The 21,065-nt window shown below is 37.2% G+C and overlaps 1 protein-coding gene across 1 annotated transcript in view; it reads right to left on the reverse strand.

The window, feature by feature from the left end:
* The window catches only part of LOC126378826 (unextended protein-like), a 59,996-nt gene extending 39,337 nt beyond the window's left edge, over positions 1–20,659 (reverse strand). The window contains exon 1 of the mRNA XM_050027250.1: positions 20,273–20,659. Coding sequence (XP_049883207.1) covers positions 20,273–20,628 — 356 coding nt within the window. The 5' untranslated portion in view covers positions 20,629–20,659. The remainder of the gene's footprint in view (positions 1–20,272) is intronic.
* Positions 20,660–21,065: the final 406 nt, after the last annotated feature.

Here is a 21,065-nt window from a genome sequence, read left to right on the forward strand (position 1 = left end):
TAATAGTTGCTTCTCAATATTTTTTAATAACACCAAACATCTATGACCATTATTTTGACATTATATTTGGAATTTACGTTGTAGTTTAAATATGAAAAATGCCGACCAGCAAAAATATCATGTTGAGAGTATCGAGTAGATGTCTGTTAACATTTTTTTCTATAGCGCCAAACTTGTATGACCATTAGTTTGGCTTTTAGTGTATTTTAAAAATTTTGTTTCTTATTTATTTTGTATGAAAATAAAGTGCTTTGGGTAAAAAATGCGGTACGGCGGATTACAAAGGACCTTTAGAACATTTAATAATCTGGCGCAAAACATTTTTGACCGTTATCTTGACTTTTTATTCGTCTCTCTTTCCGTTTTGGTTCAAATGGGAAAATGTCAGCCAGCGAAACAAAATAAGTCAAATCTTTTGGAAAACGACTTGAATGACGTATTTTTACTATACTACCAAATGTCGACTTTGGCTTTTATTGGACTTTTTAAAAAAACTTTTTTTATACATTTTAACAATGACAACAAGCAGAGCTTTCCCAATGGCTAGTTATTAGTCAGATAAATACTTTGTGTTTTTGTTTTGTGTGTTGTTAGGTGAACTTCTATATTAATACTATCTGATTTTAGATATGACGTTGGCTGTAGTTTTTGCATTCGACTCAACGTTACGGCCTAAGTTTAGGTTGAACTATGGTATTGATTCACCTTGACCGTAAATGGTTACCACCCTCCAAAGATAAGCTTGCCATCTAGTGACGAAACTCGTATATTGGCATGACGTCTGAAGTATCTGTTAGGGAAAACAAGAGTCGGGTAGTTGTACTTTGCAAGTATGCCTATCACAATATCCTGGTGCTACACGGCCGATAACATAGTAGGTACCTCTATCACCCCACTGTTTATTCCTTGTATACACTTTTCTTTAAAAAAAGTAGTTTCTTAAGCGTGTATCACCATCAGGTAAGGTAGTGGTCAAACGCAAACCTATTTTTCAAAAGACGACCACCATATTACGCCTTTAGCAAGATAGTTCCATTATCACTAGATAAAACTTTTTTTGATTTTTGGAAAATCGAATTAAGTTCAAAATATTGGTCATAGTCGTTTAATGCCATAGTAATAAACATTCTGACGATCCTTTAAATAACGCGCCTGTTATATTTTATTTTTATACAAAATGAATCAAAAATCAAGTTTTTTTTAAATCCAACAAAAGCCAAACTAATTAATGGTCATACACGTTTTTGTCATAGTGAATAATGTTTACAGGTATCTTCTCGATAGCGTTGACATGTGTGTTTTTTGCTGACCGGCACTTTTCACACAGAAACTATAACGTAAAGTCCAACAAAAGTCAAAATAATGGTCATAGACGTTTGGTACCCTACTAGTTCTAACGGGATATACAAATATTGTTTCATGGCCGGCACTTTACATTTTCACCAAAAATGTACGAAAAATACAGTTTTTTAAAATCGAATAAAACCGAAGATATTGACCCTACAGCTTTGGTGCCATAGTAATAAATGCTCATATGGATAAGATCTAACGGAATATAGCAAAATTATTTTTTGGCCGGCACTTTGACTTCTGGGCCGAAATCCGATGATCTCTTTTAAGTTTTTTAAGAGTTCATACGACACTACGACAGAAGATAAATTGGGCATAAGTAGGCGTACATTATATTTAAATGGTCTTTGTTGGAAATCCTTACTTTTAATACAAATATATGCGATAAAAAATATTTTCCCTTGAAATGGGAATTTTTCGGGTTTTTTCCCTCAGAATTGGGAAAATTCCCAAATCGCGGGAATTTTCCGGGTAAGAACCCAACACTAATTATGACGTCATTCAGGCGCCATGACGCGATAAGACGTCAGCCAGTTGGCATCATGTCGCACAGATAATGCTGGAAAAGTATTTTTTGCCTTCACGTAAATAATTCGACGGAGGAAAATTTTGTATGTCACTAACATGTGTAATGGGTTGCGTTTAAACATCTTATAAAAATCATAAAGAACATTGGCGAGAAAATATTTTGAAAAAAAGTTAGCGTCTTGAAATGCGACATTTACTAATGTTCATGAAATAATTTTGGCCAATTTTTCAATATATCGTAATAAATAGTTAACGTAATGACTAGTTTTTTTAAGAAGAAGAATATATAATATTATGTCATAGATCGAAAGAATTTCGCATGGAAAGAAGGACCCGGTGGTGTAATGGTTAACATAATGCACTCGTCGCGTATTCAAAAAAAAATTCAAAATATTTATTTCTGAAACTAGTCTATATTTAGTTAGTAACAAAAAGCTTAACCTAGTATTAGTAACAGATTCGAAAGACGACAACATAAAAATAAGCTACATGAGACCGACCCGAATCACCGAAGCCGCGGACAGCTATGTAACAGCGTGCAATCGCACCCAGCGGCGAGTCGTACCGGTCCACCAATGCGCTCATGATTGGTGGTGATGGTATTGACATGAGCTGCGCGTCCAAGTCCCGTCTGAATCAGTTTTTTTTCTATTTAATTTTCTACATACATAGCATACACTAACATAGTTGTCTCGACCATTATAGACGGCGATTGAGCTCAGTACCTATCACGTTGGTCTAACAGCACTAAATGAGGGAAGTCGTCGACCACGCCGGCGGGGTCGTCGTAATCGTCGACCGACCTCGCAATGTACAAGCTAGTTCCAATCCAATTAAAAAAATGTGGTCTAAATTTTTACCCGGTATGAAATTAATTGAAAGAAAGTGAGGTTTTGCTGAAGGAAATCACATGAGAATGCGATTTTTCAAAATGGCGCTTATGTAAGGGTTTTTTTTTTACCTTTAATGGGTTTGTTCTTGGCCCCAGACTTGCCCGAAGGCATTGACGAGGCCCAGAAGGTGTCTGTTCACTCTGGCCTTGAAAGCACCCGGGTTATATGTATTCGGAAACAAACACATTGTATGTTAGCCTAATCACATATAACAGCTTAATTTGAGTTACAGAACACACAAAGAACTATGAATCATTGTTGCTAATTCGTTTATTTACAATTCTACTGAATCAGGCGTGGTTTCAGGAAAACTAAGAGTAAATAGTATGTTTCATCTCATACTTAGTAACAGATAGTACGTACAGATAGTAATAATAATAATTATCGTTAAATGATAAACTACCATATCCGACTCCATATCCGATATTATTAAGGAGTAAGTGAGCGGGTAAAACTATCTATCTCGCACACACGGGGTAAGGCGCATGAAGAACATAATGATGATATTTTTTGTATGGAGCATCAGAAGGGTTAAAATGGCCACATCGAAGCAATTCATCTAAGAAAGCAATATTGCTATTTGACATTTGTTTGCATTGCGCACTTACTTTTACATGCGCGAATGTCAAATTGGCTGTGTACGAAGGATTGTATTGTAAGGTGTGTTGACATGTTTGTGCCTTTACTATTCCGAGTATCGTAACAATGAAACGTTAGCGACAACGACAACCAGTGAGTGTCGATGATAATAACACTTTAATACTCGCTCACATAACATAGGTAAGTACACATAAAACGTAATGAAATAGGTAGTTTCCTAGGTCAAAGGTAAATTATGAAATTCTGAATACTAAATAAAGGCAGATCTAAAACTAATTAAAGCACATAATGGTGCTAATTCCTGTAAATACCATCTAATTTTATTTTAAGTTATATCTGTCATTTTCTTGTCCGCCGAAAAGGAAAGGGACGGATGATTGACAGCTCTTAATTTTAGGAAGAATGAGTAAATAAATGAATAACCCGGGCGAATTTTTAGACGGTTGTTTTAGATTTGTGCTTAAAATTGACGTGTGTTCCATAAATTTTATGCTTGTCGATTACCCGTCCCTTTCCTTTTCGGCGGATAAGAAAGTGACAGATATAACTTAAAATAAAATTAGATGGTGTTTACAGGAATTAGCACCATTAACCGCGTAAACTTAAAACAATGTATAGATCTAAAACTGTCAAAAAACGTTTTTTTTTTTCTATTTATTCTTTTTTTGAATTTTAATAAAGAAAAAGCGATATTTTGTCACGTTTTTCGATGACGTCACAGGTTGTTTTTTCATACAAATTATATATAGTGATTTCGTGTTTTGACGTTTAGTAAAAAGTAACTGATTTGACTACTTACATGGAAACTACAGCCTATTTATAGTCTCTTTGGATAGAACATAAAATATTTTCATGTGTGCGTCACTTCGGCATGACCCACTTACTTACCTGATATAAATAAATTATGATTTTCATTAATTACCATAATTTATACAAATTTTTTAAGAACGTCTAAGGTCCTTTGCCGAAGTCATTTCATCATAGTATGCAAATAAAGAATATTGAATATTGAAGTTTTTCTGCTAATACTTTGGTTGTGAGAAGCTGCAGTAGTTTTAGGCGGACGAGACGTTCGACAAAAAATATATTTATGTTATAATTTACGATCCAAAGTGTAACTATGTTACCAACTGAATAAAGATATTTTTAGTTTGAGTTTTTCAAGGCATTTAATAGTTGTCTTTTTAAATAATTTTTGAACTTTAATAATTAGTTGCCTAGTTAGAAATTTAAAACTCAACATTAGTCAACGATTTACAGCTATTTATTATGTAACCATATTTTTATTTTAGTGTTTATAAATCTCGTGTTCTTTTTTTTATTCTTTTTTTGGCATCAAAATCACAAAAATAACGGATTTATAGGTATGTATGCGTTCTTCAAATATATCTTCCAAACCTGTAAATCTATTGCAAACGAGTGAACATTATACAGAAGAAGAACATTCTACTATACTTTTTTTTGACGTGACTTATTGTAGATTCGCCGCAGATGGCATTAACTACTTGGCCGGACAATTGGGGAGCGCTGAAGGCTCTCGCCCGGTACAACGTTTAAGACAACAGGCCTGAGGGTGCCCAGTTGGGCGCGAACCTCGGCTCAGAGCGTCGTCTGAGAGGCTGAACTTTACCCGTTTACCTATATGCAAACAAAATTCGTCTAACAACATGGCGCCCTTGAACCCATCGCCCCCGTTTCCATTGTCGACACTAACGATGTTTACTATCACTTTTGAATGGTATACAGACATACTACACAGTTATATTTAATAGCTTTTGGACTTACTGTCTACATGATTAGACATGTTCTCCTAACGACGCGACAGGGCTTAACCTAGGTACATTTTTTATTTTTGTATATATTGAGAAAAGCTAAAACAAACAAAAGAGAAGCAAATAAAAGAGAAGGTGCAGGTCGTGTCGTATCGGGAGGTGAAGGTTTTGGCGGGAAGAAGAGAGGAATGGCGATTACTCCACCGACAAGAGCGCAGCTCTTAAATAGAGAGAGAGAGAGAGAGAAACGCTAACAGCACGGAGCCTTAAATAAATAAATACAAGCATAAGCTAGATTGAGACCAATTACAAGCTTCCACATATAGAACAAAGTCACATCAAAAGAGAGTTAGGTGCACAAAGTATTTATAGTTTAATTAAATTAAAAACTCACTGCTGTGAATTGTTAATGTCTGATAAATTTCGCTATAAGATATTTTTATTTATAAGATATATTTGTTTATATTTGTTTTTTATTTATAATGTAATGCCGTTGGTCAAGGGCAACTAGCCCAAAAACCCTTACCAACCCGAAGTGGAGTAGCGTGGTGGAGTATGCACCTGGTGGAGTATGCACCATACCCCCTCCGGTTGATTGAGCGGAGGCCTGTGCCCAGCAGAGGAACGTATATAGGCTGTTTATGTTATGTTATAATGTAATTATCAAAACAGGAAAGTACCTATACATGCAAATCTATTCAATGGTTTTATACTACGGGTAGGAGAGTCATCAGCGCTCTACATTTGTTTGGCCAAGTAGGTGATGTTATCTAAGGTAAACCTACAATAATCAAGTCAAAATAAATAAAATTGTACCTAATTGATTGACAACTTATATTTCGTTGTGAACTGGTAAAATTCATGCGAATACTTTGGTACAGTCATAAGCAATATAATGTACCCACTTTAGGACTCTGTCGCACTAACATATTTGACATTTAGTGAGACTTACAGTTCAATTTGTCAAAAAAGTTAATGTGACATGGTACCAAAGTGTATACATATTAATGCTCGTGACCGTACGACTTTTTCTCTCGGTGTCTTGTCCTATGACGTTTTCGCTAAACGACAATTTCAGTTGTTCATAAGTTTAGGTACTGATTTACAACACACTGTCTAAAAGTCATCAAAAAAATGTAACATTTGAAACACATGTCGTTTCACATTGCGCAGTGATATTTTATTTATATGCGCAAATGTCAAATTGCAATACTTCTTTTTAGATCAATTGCTTGAATGTGGCCTTTTTAACCCCCTGAAGTTTCGTTCGTATATGATGTACGTTATGAGTCCAATGCCGTCTGGCTGGTTATCTGCCAATCGTCGCGTCGGGCGTCCTAACGGAATATTTACGAACGTCGAATATTTGTCGGACATGACATGACGCCATTACTCGCGTGCTGAATATTGATACTGTAACGCATATTTTAAGTGATTGGTTTTTGTTGTTTGTAGAACGGTGTTGTCTTCTTCTTTGCGAGTCGATGGCGATCGAAACTAAATTTTTGCTGACCAATAACGGTGTTGTGTAATGTTTTTAAGATTTTAAAGAAGAAGATGATGATGAAGAAGATGAAGGTGGATGGATGAAGAAATAAAATGTAAGACATGAGTTTACTCGAATTTATTAATCACTAAGAAAACCAAAGTTACACAAAAATATAAATAAGTATTTGGAACTTTTAAATCCTAAGGGTACATTCCAGGTATTCAAGGCCACTGGTCATTCGTTAAGCATTATTAAAAAAAATAAGAAAGGTATTATAAAAACCTCCCTAGCTCGTTTGCCCTCGGCGGCGGGAAGGAAGCCGAGCCGACTAGAAGCAGCTACCAATAAGCTGTAGCTGTAGCAGTAGCAGAACAGCTGTACAAAACACCCGTCATAGAACAGAACAGCCTTCGTAAAACAGCCGTCACAAAACACCTTCGCAAAACAGCCATCACAAAACAGCCATCCCAAAACACCTCCTGTGGACAAAACGCACAGGGGTAAATCAAACCTCTAGGGGCGGAGGCACAACCCAACTAACTCCCCAAAATCGTATAAAAAGACTCACCTGTCGGAGGTCGAGAAGCCACGTATGCGGCCAACGTACGATGACGTCGATGCCACGACGCTGGGACAAAATGGCGGAGCAACGTGTCCACGCCACGGACACCAAAACCACACCTATTCGGAACAAATCGCACATTAGAATCCTGACCGCAAACACTAACACTCACGAGTCACGACAGATGACAGAAATGTATAACTTACTTACCAGAATAAAAATTTACGAAGATTTGGCGGCGCGTGCGACGGAGTTGCGGGCCACCGGTCACACGCTTATAAACCGCCTAAAAGAAAAACAATGACAACATATATCGACACTGATAATTACGATTAAAATGCTATAACGCATTGTAAAGACAAATTCTCACCCGAAATTCACACTAAAAATCGAAGGTGTGGACACACCCGCTCGGCGGAGCGCTGTCTGGGGAATGCGGCAGCTCGCAGGCGCAGGACTATATAAATCGCCCAATTCAACGCCTACGTCACGGACAAAGCTAGTACGACCTCAATCGTCCGTTAGATGACGCCGCCGTCGCACACTCAAAATGCAAGTTATTAACAAGTCCAAGGACAGGAGACACCGAAAATTCCCAAATATAATTTTGTATTAAATATTGGCACCAACATTCTTCAGCAGCTACTTGACAAGGGACTCCAAGATATAGCCTTCCGCATAATATCGGCACACGCCATCTTCCGGTTACTGGTGGAAAGTCGTCGACTGCGGAGCCCAACGATAGCAAGTCGATGCTCACGGACCTTCCATCGAACAAGGCGAGATGGCGCTGTGTTCAATACTACACAAAAAAGCTATAAAACGGGTCCCCTGTAACTAATCCGGAGGCTGAAAGAAACGGCACTACAATACCTCCCCACCCAAAAGGATTTCCGAGTGAAAAAAAAAAAAATAATTAAAAAAATAAAACAAACGAGGAAATCCCAGCTGGCCCTCCAGCTGATCCCTCAAACAAACCAAAACTCAAACCTCAACAAAAAATATTCAAGTTTAACTTGAAAGAGAAATAATTTTAAAAATTAAAAAAAAACAGACACAAATGCTATTCAAGATAAAGTCGACGAAAAAAAACAATAATCCAAAAAAAAAAAAAAAATAAAAAAAGTAAAACTATAGCAATGAAAATAAATAAAGGCAAAAAATGCCATTCAGTACAAACAGTAAAAAGAAAATCCTAGAAATACAAAGACAAACTTAAAAAGAATAGAAAAAAAATAAAGGCAAAAATGCCATTGCCGGCAGAGGCCGCACAACTTAAAAACTTGCCGAGACGGCACATAAACCACCTGTGCTCACCATGAGCACAACAACATCAGATAGCATCCAAGAAATTCTTCGCATCCAAAAATACTTCGCATCCAAAAAATACTTCGCATCCAAGAAATACTTCGCATCCAAGAAATACTTCGCATCCAAGAAATACTTCGCATTCAAGAAATACATCAATAGCGCGCATACGAGCGCCAAAAACATGTCGGTAAGCAAGTCGCAATGACTCATTACAACAATAATACGTGTCCGTAGCAATAACTACGTCCACCAACGAACACTAACGGCTTCAAAAGCCATCAGTCACAACCACCACTCCCTCAACATCTTAAAATGGTGGGGAAGTGACCTCACCTTACAATTGGCGAGTGCTCGACCCCAACCATCAACAAACACTAATGACTTCAACAGCCATCAGTCACAACTACCACTCTCTCGACATCTCAAAATGGTGGAGAAGTGACCTCACCTTACAATTGGCGAGTGCTCGACCCCAACCATCAATAAACACTAATGACTTCAACAGCCATCAGTCACAACTACCACTCCCTCAACATCCTAAAACGGCGGGGAAGTGACCTCACCTTACTATTGGTGAGTGCTCGACCCCAACCATCAACAAACCACACGATTAGGTACTAATCCCTACCTAACGCGAAACAAAAAAAATAATAAAAAAAGATATAAAAAAAAACGACCCAACTTGTTGATGGCGGCGCGGCGTGCCGCCGGTGTGGCCGCGCGTCCACCCGCAAGCTGCTCGGGAATAAAGTTATAAAGAAGAAAAAAAAATAAAAAAAAATAATAAAAATAACTGGATATGTCGACAGTGGCAGTGTGGGGAACCTAGGGAATACCCACACGTTCACCGTCAACAATATAATAGGCCACAATTCGCCAGTGGCGGCGCGGCGAGCCCCACAGCGGCCGCGCGTCCACCAGTAAATCGGCTCCTACAACAACTAACCTAAAAGACAACTAACCTAAATGATTCCCCAACGCTGCCGGTGTACCCACACCTTCAAAATGTGAAGATGTATAGTACAAGTGGTGGCCCTGCACCACGAAATAATACCTCGTAAATTATTTCATCTTTACGTAATAGACGAAATTTAATTAGACGTCCTTCCAATCCCATGATTAAAAAAAATGAATGACCAATGTACTTTAACAAAGATTTAACTAAGTACTAAGTTTTAAAGAAAAAAATAATCAAAGAATATTTTCATTAACTAAATACCTACTTGAAAAGTAAAAATAAATGCAAATAAACAAAATGCAAATGTAAAAAAAAATATAGTTATTTATAAAACTAACAATGTATAAATGTTGTTTATTTAACGTAATTAATCCAATTCAAAAGATTTACTTATTAGAATTTATCCGGTAATAGAATACAAAACTATTAAGCAAACAATAGCTCAACAATAAAAGATCGTACACGTAATACTAACGAGCGTGTAAAAAAAAAACAAACCAGTTTATTTGCTATAAGCTCAAAAGGAATGCAAGATAGATAACAAGCATGTAGGTACTTATGTATAGCCGTGGTTATACAACCAAGAACTATCATTTTACTAGACAGCAAGTTAAATGTTTAATTTAAATTAGGCCGAAATGCTTTTATAAATTGTTGCATAATTTGAAAGAATTTACAAATTGTAAATAAACCTTGAGGGTATAAAACAAAAATTTAATTCTAAACTCACGCCAAGTTTCATAAAATTTTGAAGAAAAAAGCCGTATAGCAAAGCTAAGCAGTAAACTAGCAACAATAATAATTTTACTGAAGAATGTTAAAAATTTAAAGTTACATTAAAAAAAAAAACCTTCGTAGGGTATATAATGTTTTGTTTTATAAAAGCAAATTTGTGATAAAAACAAAAAAGTAAGCTCAAAATTTTAAGAAACAATTAAAGAAGTTTAATAATACGGAAAAATAGCTGCAACGCAGTATAATTTTTTTTAACAATGTGATGTTATAAAATGCTATACGAGTTCAAAGTCCAAACTTTAAAAGTATGCAAAGCAAAAGAAATAATATATAATGCAAATGTAAATTTAAAAACACAGTTATACAAAATAGTTTGTAGGTATTTGTAAATTAACTTGTTTCGTTTAAAGCACACATCAATATGAATACGATAAATCTTATCCACTAGGGGGTAAATGAAGAAACACCACCACCACACAATTTGTTCTTTTTACACGTTACAAAAAAAATACACAACGAATGACCAGCCGATCCTCGAGCAAAAGACCGAAGACCGGGGGCGTACCCTGAACCTTTAGACCTCAGTAATCGGGCGCCATGTAATGTTTTTAAGATTTTAAAGAAGAAGATGATGATGAAGAAGATGAAGGTGGATGGATGAAGAAATAAAATGTAAGACATGAGTTTACTCGAATTTATTAATCACTAAGAAAACCAAAGTTACACAAAAATATAAATAAGTATTTGGAACTTTTAAATCCTAAGGGTACATTCCAGGTATTCAAGGCCACTGGTCATTCGTTAAGCATTATTAAAAAAAATAAGAAAGGTATTATAAAAACCTCCCTAGCTCGTTTGCCCTCGGCGGCGGGAAGGAAGCCGAGCCGACTAGAAGCAGCTACCAATAAGCTGTAGCTGTAGCAGTAGCAGAACAGCTGTACAAAACACCCGTCATAGAACAGAACAGCCTTCGTAAAACAGCCGTCACAAAACACCTTCGCAAAACAGCCATCACAAAACAGCCATCCCAAAACACCTCCTGTGGACAAAACGCACAGGGGTAAATCAAACCTCTAGGGGCGGAGGCACAACCCAACTAACTCCCCAAAATCGTATAAAAAGACTCACCTGTCGGAGGTCGAGAAGCCACGTATGCGGCCAACGTACGATGACGTCGATGCCACGACGCTGGGACAAAATGGCGGAGCAACGTGTCCACGCCACGGACACCAAAACCACACCTATTCGGAACAAATCGCACATTAGAATCCTGACCGCAAACACTAACACTCACGAGTCACGACAGATGACAGAAATGTATAACTTACTTACCAGAATAAAAATTTACGAAGATTTGGCGGCGCGTGCGACGGAGTTGCGGGCCACCGGTCACACGCTTATAAACCGCCTAAAAGAAAAACAATGACAACATATATCGACACTGATAATTACGATTAAAATGCTATAACGCATTGTAAAGACAAATTCTCACCCGAAATTCACACTAAAAATCGAAGGTGTGGACACACCCGCTCGGCGGAGCGCTGTCTGGGGAATGCGGCAGCTCGCAGGCGCAGGACTATATAAATCGCCCAATTCAACGCCTACGTCACGGACAAAGCTAGTACGACCTCAATCGTCCGTTAGATGACGCCGCCGTCGCACACTCAAAATGCAAGTTATTAACAAGTCCAAGGACAGGAGACACCGAAAATTCCCAAATATAATTTTGTATTAAATATTGGCACCAACATTCTTCAGCAGCTACTTGACAAGGGACTCCAAGATATAGCCTTCCGCATAATATCGGCACACGCCATCTTCCGGTTACTGGTGGAAAGTCGTCGACTGCGGAGCCCAACGATAGCAAGTCGATGCTCACGGACCTTCCATCGAACAAGGCGAGATGGCGCTGTGTTCAATACTACACAAAAAAGCTATAAAACGGGTCCCCTGTAACTAATCCGGAGGCTGAAAGAAACGGCACTACAGTTGTTAGAGGAAGAAGTAATGTATGATTAATATTACACATAAGATTATGCCTATTGCCCGTTGTGATTGGCAGAGGCGAGGGTCCTGAAACACCACTTTCGCTCTTCCACTCTCATCAAAATATTCACACACGCTCGCCAGGTTAGAGTGCTCTTGTCCTGGCGTTTGTTTAAAACGTCATGGGTTTGATCGCGATATTGTACATCGGGGCTCATCGGGGTCTTCAAATTCTACTACTTACAACTGTATCATGTTTTTTATAACTCTACGATATATTCAAATTCAAAAATATCTTTATTCAATAGGTAACATAGTTACAATTTTACATAACGAACGTCTCATCCGCCTAAAACTACTGCAGCTTCTCACAACCTGTATAGCCGGGGAAAAGAAGCTGCAAGAAAAACCTCGGCACAGGGCCCTAGACGTTCTTTAATATTTACATGATGAGTTACAGAGTTCATTCTTTTCTAAGTCCAGCAGCTGTTTGGACTATGTTTTGTTCGATATCACAAAAAGCTGCTGGACTTAGAAACAGGAAATTTCATTCAAAGGTACTAAAAAGGGATATTTGGGATTTCATTTATCAAAGGGTTATTTGTCCTGAGTTTATGTTTTCGTTCAATAAAGAATTATTGATTGATTGATTGAAAGGGTTAAACAAAGAGGTAGAAATTTGTACGAGGACAATTTGTCTTGATGTTATATGTAAGTTTCTGTGTTATGTGCTTATGCTTGTGCAAAAGGTTTGTAAGTTAGGTTGGTATATTTGCGTTTATATACAGTTTTAGTAGACGTTTGGACACGTAGAGCGGATGAAGGATAATAAGATTACGTAAGCGGTTTATGAGGCGAAGATTGGTGGTATGGCTGGCAGAGGAAGACCTAGAAGGACGTACATTGGTCAAATTGGAGATGTCCTTAGAAAAGGTTCAGTACGATCTACTCTGAACCGGCGTGCGTGTATGAAACGATTGATGAATGTGGAGGAAGCAATAGAAGTGTGTCAGGATCGAAGCAAATGGAATTCCTTACCCCGGTGCCAAGGCGTGAGTTTATGTATGTATAGTATCTACAGTTTTCTTAACACGGCAAAAATTATGTCCAACTAAACCAGCTACTGGTTTTTTCCTCGTGCACAACACCATGACGGCCATGGTTCACCGGCGCGGCATCCTCCCACGTCTGCTTCAAATTAGAGATTTACTTTCAAAACTGTAGAAAAACGATTTAACACGGTCATCATTGTCTTTTTTAAGAACTTTTCTAGTTATGGTATGGAATTGGGTAATTAAATTCAATTTACCTATCAATTTATAATGTAATTGATTACATTATAAGACTTTTTGGGAAGGATATGTTTATGTACGATAAGGTGCAAAAGGCCAATCAGTTTCTTGCAAAGTAATAAACACACAAACACACACACACACACATTTTATCTCATAAGCATTTCTCTTTAACTTTTATTTAAACGTTGATTATTATTGTTAAAAGAAATAAACAGATATATGTAAGTACTATCACCATTCCTCTCTTTTTCCCGCCAAAACCTTCACCTCCCGATACGACATGACACGACACCTGGCGATTACTCAACCGACAAGAGCGCAGCTCTTAAATATATAGAGAGAGAGATGTACTATCAAAGTTGTAATAGGTAGCAATTAGAAAGAGCGGGGCTTCCTAACACAGGTCTTTACATGACGCTTACTAGGAAGTCCCAATAACGGGGTTATATAATATGATGTACTATTTTAAGCAAATAAACTATATTGATTTTTGAATAAATTAACTATTTGCAATTAAGTGGTTGCATGTCGTTTCTGTAATAGACCAAAAACACCTACAAAAACATAGATTTTATAATTATGACAACTAATGGTTCATAATTTCACCACTGTTTACAAATAATTCGCTGGGATCAGTGACTGAACTATTAGATTGTACCTAGTTGAAATTGTAGAAAAGTCCGTAACTTTTAAAAAGAGAAACATGGAGTTCATGATACAAAATAAAATTAAAACCTGAAAAAAGAAAATAAAAACTAACTACTTATAGATCTATGGCCACACCTGTGTTCCAAAAGTGCGTTCTCAAAATAAAAACGAAACATAATTTGACTATTTATAGTTGAACTTCCGGCCCTTGCCTCTGTTGCCAGCGTCAAATTAAACTGTGAGCCTGCCACGAAAATTTTGTGCATCTTGTTTTTATTTCAACATTCTCCTGAAGGTGGTCTCACAAAGGATGGACAGTCCCATTCTCACTCATTGGCTGTACATGTGACATCCAATGAGAATTATAAATTTTAGTAACATAGATATAATATTCTGTTACTAACAAAATATGGATAAATGTTTCATTTTATTGAATGAGTTGTTAACCAAAAGATGTTATTATACGATAGATGAGTTTTTGAATGATAAATTGTAATGACACTAATGTTCCAATTTGTCACGTAAAAAATCATTAATTTTATTCTGAAATTAATGCTCAATAACTGTTTCCATTTACCTATTGTCGATTTTTCAATATTATACTAGTATACTTACTTACTTAAAATTTTGTGCGCCGCAAGGCAAACATGAAGAACTTATAATGTGAACACTGTCATCTGTATTTATATTACTCATGTTTAATCAAATAAATTATCTTTATCTTTATCTTATATCTTTATTTATTTTCTCATTATGCAATCTGGGTATATCACCTATCCCAATCGGGTATAAAGTCTGTGAACTTACTTCTTCTCTATTTTATGTTAAGTACATTCTTATTTTTGCTTTTAAACCAGTCGCGCCTACCCGTGGGAAAAGTCATGAGTTCATGTATGTATGTACTTCTATGTTAGGTACTTTATGCGATACGCTGGGGAAGAGATAAGCACAACACTTGGTCACCTTTAATTACCTTTACTTTTATGCTAAACCATGCATGGAACTAATTTATGCAATAAACAGCATATTCTTTACACTTGAATGTCACGTTGGCACTAATAATAAAACTTTGTATAGAAATGAAACTTATGCACCGAGTCACTAATTCACTCACGTGACGAACTAACCACTCGATGGATTTGCATGCGGTTTTAACTGGTATGACATAACATAACATACGCTCACAACTATATCCCAATTGGGGTAGTCAGAGGTACCTACATCCATCACAACATGAACTAAGTACTTAGTACCCACGCGTCACCAAGCTTTCTATGAGATCGACGTGGTAGGTTGAGCATGGTCGAGCCGACTGTGTTAGTGAAAACTGGACTTAAGATAAATAAATAACTCATTGGTGCAAGTCTGGTAGGGTTCGAACCTACGCTTCCCGTTTGAGAAGCAAGCCGGTGTACCACAGAACCACAGTGACTATCGACTAGTGTTTTTTAAATAAGCAAGATGAACTAAGTACCCACACCTCACCGAGCTGTCTGTTAGACCAAAGTGTCGTGAGAATAACGGCCGCCGTAGTCCAGTGGTTGATCATTAGACTTATGATCTGGAGGTCCCGGGTTCGACATCCCCGGTGGGGACATATCACAAAAATCACTTTGCGAGCTTTAAACAAAAGATATTGTAGGCTGATCACCTGATGGTCCGAAAGTAAGACGATTCGTGCTTCGCAAGGCAAGGTAAGCCGTTGGTCCTGGTTAGAATAGAATAGAAAGATGAAAGTAAGTAGTTGTTGAGCCATGTCAGTGGTCTTTGACAGCTCAATAATAACCCTGACACAGGGTTACTGAGAATGGTAATCCACCTCACAACCCACAAATTCAAATTCAAAAATATCTTTATTCAGTAGGTAACATAGTTACACTTTGAATCGTCAATTTTTACATAACGAACGTCTCATCCGCCTAAAACTACTGCAGCTTCTCACAACCTGTATAGCCGGGGAAAAGAAGCTGCAAGAAAAACCTCGACACAGGGCCCTAGACGTTCTTTAAAAAAATAAACATAAAATATTGGTATACAATTGAGTAATTTAGCTGCCTAATATCAGTTCTCAGACAGTTAATTCCATGCATTCATATCTTCTAAATAACACCATAGAAGACAGGTTACTTGGAAAAATGTAGATTCATCATCATCATTCATCGGGTTTCGAGATTAGCATACATAGAAAAGATTTCGTTTCATGATATTATTAAGATAACGCCTTAGCAATAGTGTAGCGTAGTCACTCATCACTGTCGTAATAACTCTCGCTTCGACGTAATAAACATCAACATTTATGATCGAAATGAAACGGGCTCGTAAAACGAATTGTCTGTCAAACATAAAATGCAGATAAATATTATCATTGATCATACATTATTTTTAGACATCTGTCGTGTTCACAAATAGAGACATACTTAAAGAAGATATGAATGCATGGGATTAACTGTCTAGGAACTTATATAAGGCAGCCACATTACTAAACCTTTTTTTTTTCTTTTTTTTTGACGTGACTTATTGTAGATTTGCCGCAAATGGCATTTACTACTTGGCCGGACAAATGGGGAGCGCTGAAGGCTCTCACCCGGTGGCATTACTAAACCGTATACTCAGTCTAATATATACAGTAACAATATTTTACGTTTTCTTTTAAAGAATGTCCAGGGCCCTGTGCCGAGGTTTTTTTGCAGCTTCTTTTCCCTAGCTATAAAGGTTGTTTAGAAGCTGCAGTAGGTACTTTTAGGCGGATGAGACGTTCGTTATGTAAAAAATGACGATTCAAAGTGTAACTATGTTACCTACTGAGCAAAGATATTTTTGAATTTATTTTAAAGCTCTGCTGGGTTGCTGGAAAATGTCAGCTGCTTATCAGCTAAAACATGTCAGTATGAGGCTTTCTTAGGTTATTACACTACCCAATCCATCGGGCCCGATGCGTCGGGACCGAGCTGTCGTTATCTCCAATAGGCTATTACAACTTAGTCATATGAGATAGGTACTTTTTACGAAACGTCAAAACGAAAATATGTATGGAAGTACTGTCCGTGAGACGTGATCAATAAAAGCAGTCGATTACCGTACTCATTGTCACATAATTCGTACGTATAAAAATATTTTTTTATTGATTTTTGATCATTTTAGACTGGCTTCTAGTTTAGAGGAGCTCGGTGGCGCAGCGGTAAACGCGCTCGGTCTGTGATTGTTGAAGTTAAGCAACTTTCGCAAAGGCATCGCGTCCTATGACCGCATAGGATGGGTGACCATAAAAAAAAAAGTTTTCATCTCGAGCTCCTCCGTGCTTCGGAAGGCACGTTAAGCCGTTGGTCCCGGCTGCATTAACAGTCGTTAATAACCATCAATCCGCACTGGGCCCGCGTGATGGTTTAAGGCCCGATCTCCCTATCCATCCATAGGGAAGGCCCGTGCCCCAGCAGTGGGGACGTTAATGGGCTGATGATGATGAAGGAATTCAACTTTGACCTGACTAGGTGAAATACCCTATGGGATGACATTTGGAATACTTGAGATTATTTTTCACTGTCAGTCACGCCTATATTAATTACTTAGCTAAAACCGTAAAACCATAGTTGCTGACTAACAAAACGACACAATATGCAAATGATCAATTCAGCATACAATTCACTTCGAGTTTCCTGTATCGGTTTAGGAATGACTCATTCATTATTTTCAGCGACAGACTATGTGTTGTGACGTCATTATTTATTTTACTCATTCGACCGCGATCCGCTTTATCTGACCCTAAAAAACCAATACGAGTTCATTGCGGTTATTATACCACCTTTTTGTATTTTTATGTATTCTCACAAATAATTTGATTATTTAGGAAAATGCTTTATGTGAAAAAAGCTTATTATAAGATTAATTATTACCTAAATGACAAAAATGTCTGGTATTGAATGTGTTCCTCTAGTTATTAAATAACTTGTAATGTACCCTCATTGATTTAACAGATGTGTTGCTGTTGCAGTTTCTTGTCATTTCTTCTCCTCAGCCATAACACCTAGCGAAATGACGTAAATTCAAAAATGTTACATTGACCTTCAACAAGTTTATCCATGATAATTGCGTTGAATAAATGATTCTAATTTCTGATTTACTAGTTTAGTCACTGTAATCCTGTGGTGCACCGGCTTGCTACGCAAACGGGAAGCGCAGGTTCAAACCCCAGTACCGGACTTACACCAATGAGTTATTAATTTATCTTAAGTACAGTTTTCGCTAACACAGTTGGCTCGACCATTATAAACGGCGATACGGCTCACCACCTATCACTTTGATCTCACCGAAAGCTCGATGACGCGAGTGATGGATGTAGGTACAATCAATGAGCAAAAGTGCAGTCACTGAGCCCAGCGAATTATTTGTAAACAGTGGTGAAATTATGAACCATTAGTTGTCATAATTATGAAATTTATGTTTTTGTAGGTGTTTTTGGTCTATTAAAGAAACGACATGTAACCAGGAGGTCTTAAATGCAACCAGTAATTTATTACTTTGCAAGAAAATGATTGGACTTTTGCACCTTATCGTACCTCTGACTACCTCGATTGGGATATAGTCCGGATGACCCACTCGCCATTCCTATCGGACTCTTATGGGAGTGGACAGATCCCACAAGCAAAAAGGCAAGTTGCAGCTACATTTGGTATTGAACTATTGATTCATAAGATGGATATGATGAAGCACGTGGTCAACTGATGACAATTGTATATAAACCTTACTAATATTATAACGACGAAAGTAACTCTGTCTGTTACTCTTTCACGCCTAAGCCACTGAACCGATTTTGATGAAATTTAGTAATCTGGTTGAAGGGGTTGAAATAGGGGATCAAAATTTGTATGGAAGTTCGCCGTTGTCGAAGATGAGACCAAGAAACTTTGTATTTAGGCACTTGATAAGTAAATGTTTGTTCTAGCGGTTTTGAAATTTCGGATTTTCTGTATGGGGATGAAAGTTTGTATGGAAGTCTAAAAAAAGAAATGATTTCACACCTAACCCCGTAGTATCATAATGATAGAAAGGACAGAAAAAAACGTCGTAAGACAACTTTTAAGAAATGACTCAACATTTACACCATTACATAATGTACCTACGTACCTATTACTTTTAATAACAAGCCAAATTTCTCAGTAGTATTGCCTACTTAACTAATTAAAACAATAACCGATTCAGGGAGAATAAAACCAAAACTGCAATTTATTCTGTACAAGAGATACCTAGCCTGCCAAGGCTATTATAAGGAAAATATCACGGTTTTAATATTATTTTGCAATCGGTAAAATCGGGATACCTATTATTTGTAAAATAGTCAACCAGAAAAATATTTTTCTCCAAATTGTATGGAGTATATTGGAAAATCGTGATTTTAAGTCAATTAAATACTTTAACTGTAAGATATATAGATAGATAAAATACTTTATTGAGCACAACGCATTAAGCTTAACGTAGTATGAAATTAATTGGAATATTGGCCATTATTAACTTCTATTAATATAATTATGCTCGTAAAAGTGTACGATTTTAAGTTTGCAAAATGTTATCATATCAAATTACAATTGATAGTTTTTTGAGCAAAATCACCTGACCGAAAATTCAGAAAATAACGAATATTTTTTTAATAGTACGACACTGAAAAAAATTTACTGGACGAACGGCACTGACGCACATATTCCCATATCGTTATAATTATTCTTACGATCTAATCAAATTAACAATAGTTGATAATTGTAAATTGATAAGTTATAGTGCGATAAATAATAGGTACCTCATTACTACAAAATCATGATAATACAAGTGATTTGGTGACTTCAATGGTAGTTACATAATGAAAGAAAAGAAAGCATCTGTGTCAACATTTTCGCACCATTGCATTGTTGTTTTGCAAGTTTTTTTTAAATCTCGTGTTTACTTTAACTTTAAAAACTAAAGTTTATTTTTTTCAAAAAGAAACAATTATTAATAGATAATAAAATATAAAGAGATTACATTGTTAATAAAAAGAGAAAGTAAAATTCGAAGGCGCATTTTTAACCCCAGTAAAGTAACACAAATTTTAAAAAAGTGCAAAATTTTCGCAACAATTTTGCAATGACAGTGCGTGAACTAAAAAACACCTTACCGTACAGTCCAACCGGTGACGTCATCTGGCTCCAAATATAACCTCTCCCCTTGATGGAACCACCCGTTAGCATTCTTCGCACAAAAGAACAATTTTTCCTTCGAAATAAGTTCAATTTTATTCTCTATAACAGGCACAAACTGTGAGCACAGACTGCCGCGGACAGCCGGTATATGGGTTAACGACCACTGGTCAAATTCTCCGTTCACATCGAACTTTAACGCACAATTATTGTCTTTACACGCTGTTTCAGACACACGCACAGATAATATCCATGGGGGCGAGCCGCATGAGCTTTTTAATAAAAATAACAACAAGAAAACACCACTAGTCCGTAAGCAACATGCGGTCGCCATGACGTTCGACGAGCGAATGAGTCAACTCAACGCGAAGTAGAGATGTGTACTAATCGAAAGCGGGTTTATATACCAATTGGAACCACCGACCGCTTTTTTATTTAGAGTGGGCTCTGGCCCACGCGCACATCCCTAATTAACGAATTTAAACGTTAAACTCATAACCTCACGCCCGCAATCCTTAAAGGGCTAGGCAGAACAAGTCAACAATTATCATCGGCGGTAATCCAGTGACTGAGCATTGGCATCACGATTCGGAGATCCTAGATTCGAACCCCAGTAACCCAGTGTGTAAATTATGTTTATTTTTTTTAAAGAACGTCTAGGGCTGTGTGCCGAGGTTTTTCTTGCAGCTTCTTTTCCCCGGCTATACAGGTTGTGAGCTGCAGTAGTTTTAGGCGGATGAGACGTTCGTTATGTAAAAATTGACGATTCAA

This window comes from Pectinophora gossypiella, chromosome 27 (assembly GCF_024362695.1).
Source record: "Pectinophora gossypiella chromosome 27, ilPecGoss1.1, whole genome shotgun sequence".
Classification (NCBI taxonomy): Eukaryota; Metazoa; Arthropoda; class Insecta; order Lepidoptera; family Gelechiidae; genus Pectinophora; species Pectinophora gossypiella.